Source organism: Salvelinus namaycush, unplaced genomic scaffold (genome assembly GCF_016432855.1).
Source record: "Salvelinus namaycush isolate Seneca unplaced genomic scaffold, SaNama_1.0 Scaffold1666, whole genome shotgun sequence".
Lineage (NCBI taxonomy): Eukaryota > Metazoa > Chordata > Actinopteri > Salmoniformes > Salmonidae > Salvelinus > Salvelinus namaycush.
Window position 1 is genome coordinate 25,673 of NW_024058415.1, and position 14,049 is coordinate 39,721.

General features: G+C 42.5%; 1 protein-coding gene across 1 annotated transcript; it reads left to right on the top strand.

The window, feature by feature from the left end:
* Positions 1–10,535: 10,535 nt before the first annotated feature.
* Positions 10,536–13,162, top strand: LOC120037273 (iroquois-class homeodomain protein irx-2-like; the record flags this gene model as incomplete). Its single annotated transcript, XM_038983445.1, has 3 exons — positions 10,536–10,775; positions 11,804–12,194; positions 12,458–13,162. Coding segments are annotated over exons 1-3 (1,336 nt in total), but the record flags the coding sequence as incomplete, so codon positions are not given.
* Positions 13,163–14,049: the final 887 nt, after the last annotated feature.

Sequence of the window (14,049 nt, forward strand, 5' to 3'; positions counted from 1 at the left end):
TGTCCTCAAGTCCTCAAAAGGTTCTACAGCTGCACCATCAAGAACATCCCGACTAGTGGCATCACTGCCTGGTATGGCAACTGCTCGGCCTCTGACCGCAAGGCACTACAGAGGGTACTACGTACGGCCCAGTACATCGCTGGGGCCAAGCTTCCTGCCATCCAGGACCTCTATATCAGGCGGTGTCAGAGGAAGGCCCTAAAAATTGTCAAAGATTCCAGCAACCCTAGTCATAGGCTGTTCTCTCTGCTACCGCACGTGAAGTACCCCCCCCCCTTTTACACCGCTGCTACTCTCTGTTGTTATTATCTATGCATAGTCATTTTAATAACTGTACCTACATGTACATATTACATCAATTACCTTGACTAACCGGTGCCCCCGCACACTGACTCTGTACTGGTACCCCCTGTATATAACCTCCACATTGACTCTGTACCGGTACTCCCTGTATATAGCCTCCACATTGACTCTGTACCGGTACCCCCTGTATATAGCCTCCACATTGACTCTGTACCGGTACCCCCTGTATATAGCCTCCACATTGACTCTGTACCGGTACCCCCTGTATATAGTCTCCACATTGACTCTGTACCGGTACCCCCTGTATATAGTCTCCACATTGACTCTGTACCGGTACCCCCTGTATATAGTCTCCACATTGACTCTGTACCGGTACCCCCTGTATATAGTCTCCACATTGACTCTGTACTGGTACCCCCTGTATATAGCCTCCACATTGACTCTGTACCGTAAAACCCTGTATATAGCCTCCACATTGACTCTGTACCGTAACACCCTGTATATAGTCTCCACATTGACTCTGTACCGGTACCCCCTGTATATAGTCTCCACATTGACTCTGTACCGGTACCCCCTGTATATAGCCTCCACATTGACTCTGTACCGGTACCCCCTGTATATAGCCTCCACATTGACTCTGTACCGGTACCCCCTGTATATAGCCTCCACATTGACTCTGTACCGGTACCCCCTGTATATAGCCTCCACATTGACTCTGTACCGGTACCTCCTGTATATAGTCTCGCTATTGCTATTTTACTGCACACAACACACCATACCACAACACAACACAACAGAGGAATATACTGCTGGTAAAGTACACAACAGAACAGAGGAATATACTGCTGGTATAGTACACAACAGAACAGAGGAATATACTGCTGGTATAGTACACAACAGAACAGAGGAATATACTGCTGGTATAGTACACAACAGAACAGAGGAATATACTGCTGGTATAGTACACAACAGAACAGAGGAATATACTACTGGTATAGTACACAGCAGAACAGAGGAATACACTGCTGGTATAGTACACAACAGAACAGAGGAATATACTGCTGGTATAGTACACAACAGAACAGAGGAATATACTGCTGGTATAGTACACAACAGAACAGAGGAATATACTGCTGGTATAGTACACAACAGAACAGAGGAATATACTGCTGGTATAGTACACAACAGAACAGAGGAATATACTGCTGGTATAGTACACAACAGAACAGAGGAATATACTGCTGGTATAGTACACAACAGAACAGAGGAATATACTGCTGGTATAGTACACAACAGAACAGAGGAATATACTGCTGGTATAGTACACAACAGAACAGAGGAATATACTGATGGTATAGTACACAACAGAACAGAGGAATATACTGCTGGTATAGTACACAACAGAACAGAGGAATATACTGCTGGTATAGTACACAACAGAGGAATATACTGCTGGTATAGTACACAACAGAACAGAGGAATATACTGCTGGTATAGTACACAACAGAACAGAGGAATATACTGCTGGTATAGTACACAACAGAACAGAGGAATATACTGCTGGTATAGTACACAACAGAACAGAGGAATATACTGCTGGTATAGTACACAACAGAACAGAGGAATATACTGCTGGTATAGTACACAACAGAACAGAGGAATATACTGCTGGTATAGTACACAACAGAACAGAGGAATATACTGCTGGTATAGTACACAGCAGAACAGAGGAATATACTGCTGGTATAGTACACAACAGAACAGAGGAATATACTGCTGGTATAGTACACAGCAGAACAGAGGAATATACTGCTGGTATAGTACACAACAGAACAGAGGAATATACTGCTGGTATAGTACACAACAGAACAGAGGAATATACTGCTGGTATAGTACACAACAGAACAGAGGAATATACTGCTGGTATAGTACACAACAGAACAGAGGAATATACTGCTGGTATAGTACACAACAGAACAGAGGAATATACTGCTGGTATAGTACACAGCAGAACAGAGGAATATACTGCTGGTATAGTACACAACAGAACAGAGGAATATACTGCTGGTATAGTACACAACAGAACAGAGGAATATACTGCTGGTATAGTACACAACAGAACAGAGGAATATACTGCTGGTATAGTACACAGCAGAACAGAGGAATATACTGCTGGTATAGTACACAACAGAACAGAGGAATATACTGCTGGTATAGTACACAACAGAACAGAGGAATATACTGCTGGTATAGTACACAACAGAACAGAGGAATATACTGCTGGTATAGTACACAACAGAACAGAGGAATATACTGCTGGTATAGTACACAACAGAGGAATATACTGCTGGTAAAGTACACAACAGAACAGAGGAATATACTGCTGGTATAGTACACAACAGAACAGAGTAATATACTGCTGGTATAGTACACAACAGAACAGAGGAATATACTGCTGGTATAGTACACAACAGAACAGAGGAATATACTGCTGGTATAGTACACAACAGAACAGAGGAATATACTGCTGGTATAGTACACAACAGAACAGAGGAATATACTGCTGGTATAGTACACAACAGAACAGAGGAATATACTGCTGGTATAGTACACAACAGAGGAATATACTGCTGGTATAGTACACAACAGAACAGAGGAATATACTGATGGTATAGTACACAACAGAACAGAGGAATATACTGCTGGTATAGTACACAACAGAACAGAGGAATATACTGCTGGTATAGTACACAACAGAGGAATATACTGCTGGTATAGTACACAACAGAACAGAGGAATATACTGCTGGTATAGTACACAACAGAACAGAGGAATATACTGCTGGTATAGTACACAACAGAACAGAGGAATATACTGCTGGTATAGTACACAACAGAACAGAGGAATATACTGCTGGTATAGTACACAACAGAACAGAGGAATATACTGCTGGTATAGTACACAACAGAACAGAGGAATATACTGCTGGTATAGTACACAACAGAACAGAGGAATATACTGCTGGTATAGTACACAGCAGAACAGAGGAATATACTGCTGGTATAGTACACAACAGAACAGAGGAATATACTGCTGGTATAGTACACAACAGAACAGAGGAATATACTGCTGGTATAGTACACAACAGAACAGAGGAATATACTGCTGGTATAGTACACAACAGAACAGAGGAATATACTGATGGTATAGTACACAACAGAACAGAGGAATATACTGCTGGTATAGTACACAACAGAACAGAGGAATATACTGCTGGTATAGTACACAACAGAACAGAGGAATATACTGCTGGTATAGTACACAACAGAACAGAGGAATATACTGCTGGTATAGTACACAACAGAACAGAGGAATATACTGCTGGTATAGTACACAACAGAACAGAGGAATATACTGCTGGTATAGTACACAACAGAACAGAGGAATATACTGCTGGTATAGTACACAACAGAACAGAGGAATATACTGCTGGTATAGTACACAACAGAACAGAGGAATATACTGCTGGTATAGTACACAACAGAACAGAGGAATATACTGCTGGTATAGTACACAACAGAACAGAGGAATATACTGCTGGTATAGTACACAACAGAACAGAGGAATATACTGCTGGTATAGTACACAACAGAACAGAGGAATATACTGCTGGTATAGTACACAACAGAACAGAGGAATATACTGCTGGTATAGTACACAACAGAACAGAGGAATATACTGCTGGTATAGTACACAACAGAACAGAGGAATATACTGCTGGTATAGTACACAACAGAACAGAGGAATATACTGCTGGTATAGTACACAACAGAACAGAGGAATATACTGCTGGTATAGTACACAACAGAACAGAGGAATATACTGCTGGTATAGTACACAACAGAGGAATATACTGCTGGTAAAGTACACAACAGAACAGAGGAATATACTGCTGGTATAGTACACAACAGAACAGAGTAATATACTGCTGGTATAGTACACAACACAACAGAGGAATATACTGCTGGTATAGTACACAACAGAACAGAGGAATATACTGCTGGTATAGTACACAACACAACAGAGGAATATACTGCTGGTATAGTACACAACAGAACAGAGGAATATACTGCTGGTATAGTACACAACAGAACAGAGTAATATACTGCTGGTATAGTACACAACAGAACAGAGGAATATACTGCTGGTATAGTACACAACAGAACAGAGTAATATACTGCTGGTATAGTACACAACACAACAGAGGAATATACTGCTGGTATAGTACACAACAGAACAGAGGAATATACTGCTGGTATAGTACACAACAGAACAGAGGAATATACTGCTGGTATAGTACACAACAGAACAGAGGAATATACTGCTGGTATAGTACACAACAGAACAGAGGAATATACTGCTGGTATAGTACACAACAGAACAGAGGAATATACTGCTGGTATAGTACACAACAGAACAGAGGAATATACTGCTGGTATAGTACACAACAGAACAGAGGAATATACTGCTGGTATAGTACACAACAGAACAGAGGAATATACTGCTGGTATAGTACACAACAGAACAGAGGAATATACTGATGGTATAGTACACAACAGAACAGAGGAATATACTGCTGGTATAGTACACAACAGAACAGAGGAATATACTGCTGGTATAGTACACAACAGAACAGAGGAATATACTGCTGGTATAGTACACAACAGAGGAATATACTGCTGGTATAGTACACAACAGAGGAATATACTGCTGGTATAGTACACAGCAGAACAGAGGAATATACTGCTGGTATAGTACACAACAGAACAGAGGAATATACTGCTGGTATAGTACACAACAGAACAGAGGAATATACTGCTGGTATAGTACACAACAGAACAGAGGAATATACTGCTGGTATAGTACACAACAGAACAGAGGAATATACTACTGGTATAGTACACAACAGAACAGAGGAATATACTGCTGGTATAGTACACAACAGAACAGAGGAATATACTGCTGGTATAGTACACAACAGAACAGAGGAATATACTGCTGGTATAGTACACAACAGAACAGAGGAATATACTGATGGTATAGTACACAACAGAACAGAGGAATATACTGCTGGTATAGTACACAACAGAACAGAGGAATATACTGCTGGTATAGTACACAACAGAACAGAGGAATATACTGCTGGTATAGTACACAACAGAACAGAGGAATATACTGCTGGTATAGTACACAACAGAACAGAGTAATATACTGCTGGTATAGTACACAACAGAACAGAGGAATATACTGCTGGTATAGTACACAACAGAACAGAGGAATATACTGCTGGTATAGTACACAACAGAACAGAGGAATATACTGCTGGTATAGTACACAACAGAACAGAGGAATATACTGCTGGTATAGTACACAACAGAACAGAGGAATATACTGCTGGTATAGTACACAACAGAACAGAGGAATATACTGCTGGTATAGTACACAACAGAACAGAGGAATATACTGCTGGTATAGTACACAACAGAACAGAGGAATATACTGCTGGTATAGTACACAACAGAGGAATATACTGCTGGTATAGTACACAACAGAACAGAGGAATATACTGCTGGTATAGTACACAACAGAACAGAGGAATATACTGCTGGTATAGTACACAACAGAACAGAGGAATATACTGCTGGTATAGTACACAACAGAGGAATATACTGCTGGTATAGTACACAACAGAATAGAGGAATATACTGCTGGTATAGTACACAACAGAATAGAGGAATATACTGCTGGTATAGTACACAACAGAACAGAGGAATATACTGCTGGTATAGTACACAACAGAACAGAGGAATATACTGCTGGTATAGTACACAACAGAACAGAGGAATATACTGCTGGTATAGTACACAACAGAACAGAGGAATATACTGCTGGTATAGTACACAACAGAACAGAGGAATATACTGCTGGTATAGTACACAACAGAACAGAGGAATATACTGCTGGTATAGTACACAACAGAACAGAGGAATATACTGCTGGTATAGTACACAACAGAACAGAGGAATATACTGCTGGTATAGTACACAACAGAACAGAGGAATATACTGCTGGTATAGTACACAACAGAACAGAGGAATATACTGCTGGTATAGTACACAACAGAACAGAGGAATATACTGCTGGTATAGTACACAACAGAACAGAGGAATATACTGCTGGTATAGTACACAACAGAACAGAGGAATATACTGCTGGTATAGTACACAACAGAACAGAGGAATATACTGCTGGTATAGTACACAACAGAACAGAGGAATATACTGCTGGTATAGTACACAACAGAGGAATATACTGCTGGTATAGTACACAACAGAACAGAGGAATATACTGCTGGTATAGTACACAACAGAACAGAGGAATATACTACTGGTATAGTACACAACAGAACAGAGGAATATACTGCTGGTATAGTACACAACAGAACAGAGGAATATACTGCTGGTATAGTACACAACAGAACAGAGGAATATACTGCTGGTATAGTACACAACAGAACAGAGGAATATACTGCTGGTATAGTACACAACAGAGGAATATACTGCTGGTATAGTACACAACAGAACAGAGGAATATACTGCTGGTATAGTACACAACAGAACAGAGGAATATACTGCTGGTATAGTACACAACAGAACAGAGGAATATACTGCTGGTATAGTACACAACAGAACAGAGGAATATACTGCTGGTATAGTACACAACAGAACAGAGTAGAGCAGGTTTACAGGAGGTCTGGCCTGCCTAGAGACTGTACTGTACAGTTGAGAGAGAGGTATGTTGTGATCTCTCCAGGCTAGATGAGATACTGCCCCCTGCTGTTAGCTCCGTCCTCCTACATCCCAGCTGCCTACTGCCGCGTCAGCCCCACCAGGCGTCCACTCTATACTGGCTTATAGCAGAGTCCTCAAGCAACCACGCGGACCTCTGGTATAACACACATGGACTGTTTCTCTGTTATCTGACGAGAGTAATCACCAGATAAAAGGAGAATATTGGATGTTTTTTATATGACATAATAACAGAGTGGGATATACATGTCAAAGGGGAAGATGTCTGGAATTAGCAGTTATTGAGGTAGAAGGATAAGTTTTTACAGTATCACATATAATTATAATAATAAAAAGTATTGGGTTCATTAATTAATAAGTATTGTTACTATTAGAATTTAATTATAATATATAACCAGCATTTAATAATAACAATAATATTTACTGGTAATAATAATAATAATAATAACAATAACAATAATAACAATTATGTATTTAAATTATGCTGGGTGTAAATGCTAAATATACTGTTAATTTATGCACACTGAATAATGTATATATTGATGTATATAATGAATACAGATTAAAGGAATGTTAATTAGGTGAATGGCACAGGACACTTGACTGAAAACAATGCATTTCAAATGACATTGTGGCATATATCTCTGTGTAGGTTAACTGTATTAGATGTCTCTCAGTTGAAGTGACATGGTGGTATATATCTCTGTGTAGGTTAACTGTATTAGATGTCTCTCAGTTGAAGTGACATGGTGGCATATATCTCTGTGTAGGTTAACTGTATTAGATGTCTCTCAGTTGAAGTGACATGGTGGTATATATCTCTGTGTAGGTTAACTGTATTAGATGTCTCTCAGTTGAAGTGACATGGTGGCATATATCTCTGTGTAGGTTAACTGTATTAGATGTCTCTCAGTTGAAGGGACATGGTGGCATATATCTCTGTGTAGGTTAACTGTACAACAATGTATTAGATGTCTCTCAGTTGAAGGGACCTGGTGGTATATATCTCTGTGTAGGTTAACTGTATTAGATGTCTCTCAGTTGAAGGGACCTGGTGGTATATATCTCTGTGTAGGTTAACTGTATTAGATGTCTCTCAGTTGAAGGGACATGGTGGTATATATCTCTGTGTAGGTTAACTGTACAACAATGCATTAGATGTCTCTCAGTTGAAGGGACCTGGTGGTATATATCTCTGTGTAGGTTAACTGTACAACAATGCATTAGATGTCTCTCAGTTGAAGGGACCTGGTGGTATATATCTCTGTGTAGGTTAACTGTATTAGATGTCTCTCAGTTGAAGGGACATGGTGGTATATAGCTCTGTGTAGGTTAACTGTACAACAATGCATTAGATGTCTCTCAGTTGAAGGGACCTGGTGGTATATATCTCTGTGTAGGTTAACTGTACAACAATGTATTAGATGTCTCTCAATTGAAGGGACATGGTGGTACAGTAGGACTGTGATTGAAGACTGGAGGGAGAATTCTGAAAGACGTGTTCAGTTTCAGACCAGATTTAGGACTGGACAGAGGCTTTGCCTTTTTGTCGATTATTGAAAAGTTTCAGTTGGTAAATTATTGCTTAATTTAATCTAAGCTATATTGTACCAAAAAAGTACCGTACGCTATGTGAATCATATCACTTTAGTCATCTCATAACTGGTATTTTGTTGTGACAAATGAATGATGATTGATGGTGATGATGATGATCCCACTATTTAGCGTCCAAATAACATTCAGCATTTTTAAACATGAAACTGTCATTGTTAATTGATCATCTACATAAGGGAGCAGCCAGGAGAGACCAGCCAGGAGAGACCAGCCAGGAGAGACCAGCCAGGAGAGATCAGCCAGGAGAGAGCAGCCAGGAGAGACAAGCCAGGAGAGACCAGCCAGGAGAGACCAGCCATGAGAGACCAGCCAGGAGAGACCAGCCAGGAGAGAGCAGCCAGGAGAGACCAGCCAGGAGAGACCAGCCAGGAGAGAGCAGCCAGAAGGGAGCAGCCAGGAGAGAGCAGCCAGGAGAGACCAGCCAGGAGAGAGCAGCCAGAAGGGAGCAGCCAGGAGAGAGCAGCCAGGAGAGACAAGCCAGGAGAGACCAGCCAGGAGAGACCAGCCATGAGAGACCAGCCAGGAGAGACCAGCCAGGAGAGACCAGCCAGGAGAGACCAGCCAGGAGAGACCAGCCAGGAGAGAGCAGCCAGAAGGGAGCAGCCAGGAGAGAGCAGCCAGGAGAGACAAGCCAGGAGAGACCAGCCAGGAGAGACCAGCCATGAGAGACCAGCCAGGAGAGACCAGCCAGGAGAGACCAGCCAGGAGAGACCAGCCAGGAGAGACCAGCCAGGAGAGACCAGCCAGGAGAGAGCAGCCAGAAGGGAGCAGCCAGGAGAGACCAGCCAGGAGAGACCAGCCAGGAGAGACCAGCCAGGAGAGACCAGCCAGGAGAGACCAGCCAGGAGAGACCAGCCAGGAGGGACCAGAGCCTGGAGATCAACCCCAATATGGACTGGTGTCCGACGAGCTGGAGGAGTGGGTTACACCTCCCTCAGGCCGACCGGCGCACTGCACACACACAGAGAGAGACATGCACACAGACACACACACACACACACACACACACACAGAGAGAGACAGGCACACACACACAAACACACACACAGAGAGACAGGCACACAGACAAACACACACACTCGGTGCTATAGCTGAACCCCATCTTTCTAATACTCCACTTGACGCAATTATCAACTGCAAGTTGACAAGGATGAAAAACCTGGATAATAGTAAATATCACTGTAATGAATGATGTTCGCTCACTGAATATGTTTTGATTTCAGTTGACAAGAAGTTTGCGCAATAAATACTGCCTGGATGTTACCTCAATTATCTCACTACTTATCTCCCTACTTGCATTGAGCAAGGAAACGTTATTGTCATGAAACAAGTTAATTTCCACAAAATGCGCAGCTGCAGCAGACTAAAGAACATTGTGCCAGTGAATGTCTTCCCCCTCCACTGTCCTCTCCGTGCTGTTCCAGCCAGGGCTCCATTTCAGAGGGCGGAGATGGAATATTCAGATCAGCTGAGTGACAGCTCGTGTTTTCCACCGTTCTCAGAACTCCACTGGCTCCTTCCTCCAACTCCTCACTTCAGAGTTGAGGCTACTAAAAACATCGGACGCTAGGGGATCGAGACGTCGCCTGCCTCTATGTGCAGGGCACTTGACTGATCTTTTGGGGGTCGCTTTTTCATTCTTTTTATTTGAATTGTCTGAAGATCCGTTTAGTGAGCTCATTATTTTACAGACGTATATTTTACGTGCTTTCCTCTTTGGAATCAGCAGCAACAGACCCTCAGTGAGGCATGTCTTACCCCCAGGGTTACCTCTACCAGCCGCCGGGCTCTCTGGCGCTCTACTCCTGCCCGGCTTACGGGGCTTCTGCCCTGGCTGCCCCGAGGAGCGACGAGCTGGCCAGGTCGTCCAGTGGATCAGCCTTTAGTCCTTACCCCGGATCAGCTGCTGCATTCACGGCTTCAGCCAGCGGCTTCTCCAGCCCAATGCCATACTCCACAGACCCTGCCACGGGATTCCCTTCCTACATGGTAAATACTCGACTTCCACGTATTCGTATTAGACAACTTGTGTCAGTATGCATACAGGAGGGCCAGCCTGGTCGAAAATAATTAGCTCTAATTTTGGCGTTTAGTAGCCAACGGTAGATTATTTGCGTGCAGCGTGCAGAGAGCTACTGTTTCAGAGCGGGTCTAATGGGTTGTACAGTTCAAGGGTAAAATGGATGAGATCCTGCACACCATTATGTATTCCAACATTGTTCGTAGAAAGAATTGCATTTATCATCACGATAAATCATCAAGTGGTACATTATATTGTCTATCGTGTGTGGAGGTTGTAGGCTATTTATTGATCAATGGAATATTGTATTTCTTCTAACTGCAAATATGATGTGTGTTTTCGTGGGCCCGTTAACACAGTGCATGGCTAATTGAGTGGACATAATTTAGGAAAAATACCCCCCATAAAGAAGAATATGATGTAAGCCAATGGCCTTCATTGAAATGAGCCTGTAGCCTAATATCATATTCTTCCAATGGGAAATAAAATATATGACGTTTGTTCTCCATTTTGACAGTCACAAACTATATGCAATTTAAATGATTGGAATGTACATTAAATTAAATAAGCGAAATTTTAACATGAAAAGAGGAATTACAATGCTAATGACATGGGTGTCTAAGCGTTTATAAAAGGTGCACATACACTGGGTAGTTAATTGGATTTGTGATGCTGTAAAGCAATGATATGCTAACACGTCTCTCCGACAACAAAACTAATCTAGCTAAAGAAAAGCAGGAAGTTAGGCGGCGATTACTGGAAATTAGTCCAATTACGATGCATCATTTATCATTTATTTAGCATAATGCAATGCGATTAATCAAACCGATAATGATCAGGGTAATACAACCATTATATAGGCCCAACTCACAATACACACTAAGTTAACTCTCAATACACAACCTGTTGTGTTTAGTTATGTTTTTACATTTTTCAATATTTATTACCAAAATTCTAAATGATAACAAAAACTTTCATAATCCTTTTTCCTTTCCAGAGCTCTCCTTACGACGCGCAGGGCATGGCCGGGGCGCTCAGCTACCACCCCTACGGTAGCCCGGGATACCCCTACCAGCTCAACGACCCGGCCTACCGCAAGAACGCGACCCGAGACGCCACCGCCACGCTGAAGGCCTGGCTACAGGAGCACAGGAAGAACCCCTACCCCACCAAGGGAGAGAAGATCATGTTGGCCATCATTACTAAGATGACCCTGACGCAGGTGTCCACCTGGTTCGCCAACGCCAGGAGGAGGCTGAAGAAGGAGAACAAGATGACGTGGGCTCCCCGGAATAAGAGTGAGGATGAGGACGATGGAGACGGAGAGAGGAATGATGACCGCTTGGAGAAAAATCTTGACCACAGCGAGACGTCCGCGGAGGATGAAGGTAAACCACGAGACCCAGCCCATGACCCAGTTAACAGCGCGAGCTGCACGGTGCTGTTTTTTATTGCCAGTTATACACAGATGATTAACGACATGATAACAGAGACTAGGTGACACATTTCAATTGGAAGGCATAAAACGGAACGAGTTCTAATTATTAGTATTGTTATTAACAATAATAATAGTAATCCTAATAATGTCGAATGCCATGGTTATTATATGGTAATTACTTCGTCTCAATCTCTTTTTTCTTTATTTTTGCAGGTATCAGTTTGCAGGTTGATACCCTCACAGACCATTCTTGTTCAGCGGAGTCTGATGGGGATAAGGTGAGCTGTCGGATCGGAGACCTGGTCTGTGAGTCTGGGTCAGATACTAAGGACAAATGTGAGGATGATGATGATGATGATCACGAACTGGAGAATGATGAACGACACCGAAGCCTGTCATCTAAACTTGTGACATCATCACCACTAACACGGCTTGAGGCCTCGGTCTTAAACCATCACCACCGGGAAAACAACAACAAATCATGTCTTGACAGCCGAATCTCAGGTCCTCAAGCCGTCAAACCCAAACTGTGGTCTTTAGCGGAGATCGCTACTTCAGACCCGAAGCAGCAGCAGCAGCATCACCCGGGGCAGACTTGTCCATCCCTCGGTCTTCTAACCTCCACCTCCTCCACCCCCTCCACGGCTGTCCCTGGCGCTGTGTACTCCGCCTCTTCCATCCTAGGACGACCCATCTACTACACGTCTCCGTTTTACAGTAATTACACAAACTATGGCAACTTCAGCCCGCTGCAGGGTCAAGGGATTGTGCCATATAACTCTGCTGCTAACGACGGACTCACACAGACCGCTACCGAGGGCAGCACCATGCATAAACACACCACTGACTCTCTGCTTAAAACCAACTCCAACCACATTGAACAAAAGTTCAGACCCTCACATTTATACTCTAAGAAAGGTACGTAACATGCCATTATAGTTTCAAAATAATAACTTTTATTTTATGCATTTGAATTAACTTCATTGGCCTTTGACTGAATATGTGAGGTTTTGAAAGAACATATATGTATTTGTCCCCAGCAGAAGGCGTATGAAGGCCTCAGTGTAATCAGTGCTAGTGTAGGCCTGAGTTGGTGCTAGCTGTAATGTCGGCCTGTGTGTCAGACTGTCTCTCAGGGCAATAAGCAGAGATATGTTGTTGTCTTAACAGAGGTTCTATTAACAGAACTTATTGAGACCTGCTCACACAGTAGGAACGCAGCATTACTTAACAAGTTAGAAATATCACTTTAGTTGGATTGGTTATTATGGACTACAAATGATGTTGTTTTATAATTGGTTACACAATAATTAGATACCGTCATGTTTTATTTTAACAACAGTTGTGCAATTTTTATTATAGTATCAGTGACTGGTGGGCCAACTTTTTTGTTATTTAAGACCTTTATCTCTGCAACTTCAGCTCTTACTTAATACAACCTGGGAAGGACTTTAGGACAAACTCTGTGGGCTAAAGGTGAGCTTCTAAAGGCCATGTTGTGGCTCTGATTCAGGTCTGTAGGTAGGTGTCACAATGGCTTTGACTAAAGCCCCAAGCCATCACCCCTGCACCCTGCTCTTAACACTAACCGAACTAACCTTTCTCTAAAGGGGAGAGCTGCATCTTGCTCCTCAGACAAGACGCCTGGCCCGCAGCACTACAGCTGTTCTCCTCAGAGACAGGCCCGAAGGATTAATTAAACCTGATTCAGGGTTGGGGGATGAATTAACCCTGACTTATTCTATCATTTCACTTTCGTTTTCATGAGATGTGCGTTGACTGGCTCAGTAAATGTCCCGCTGTAT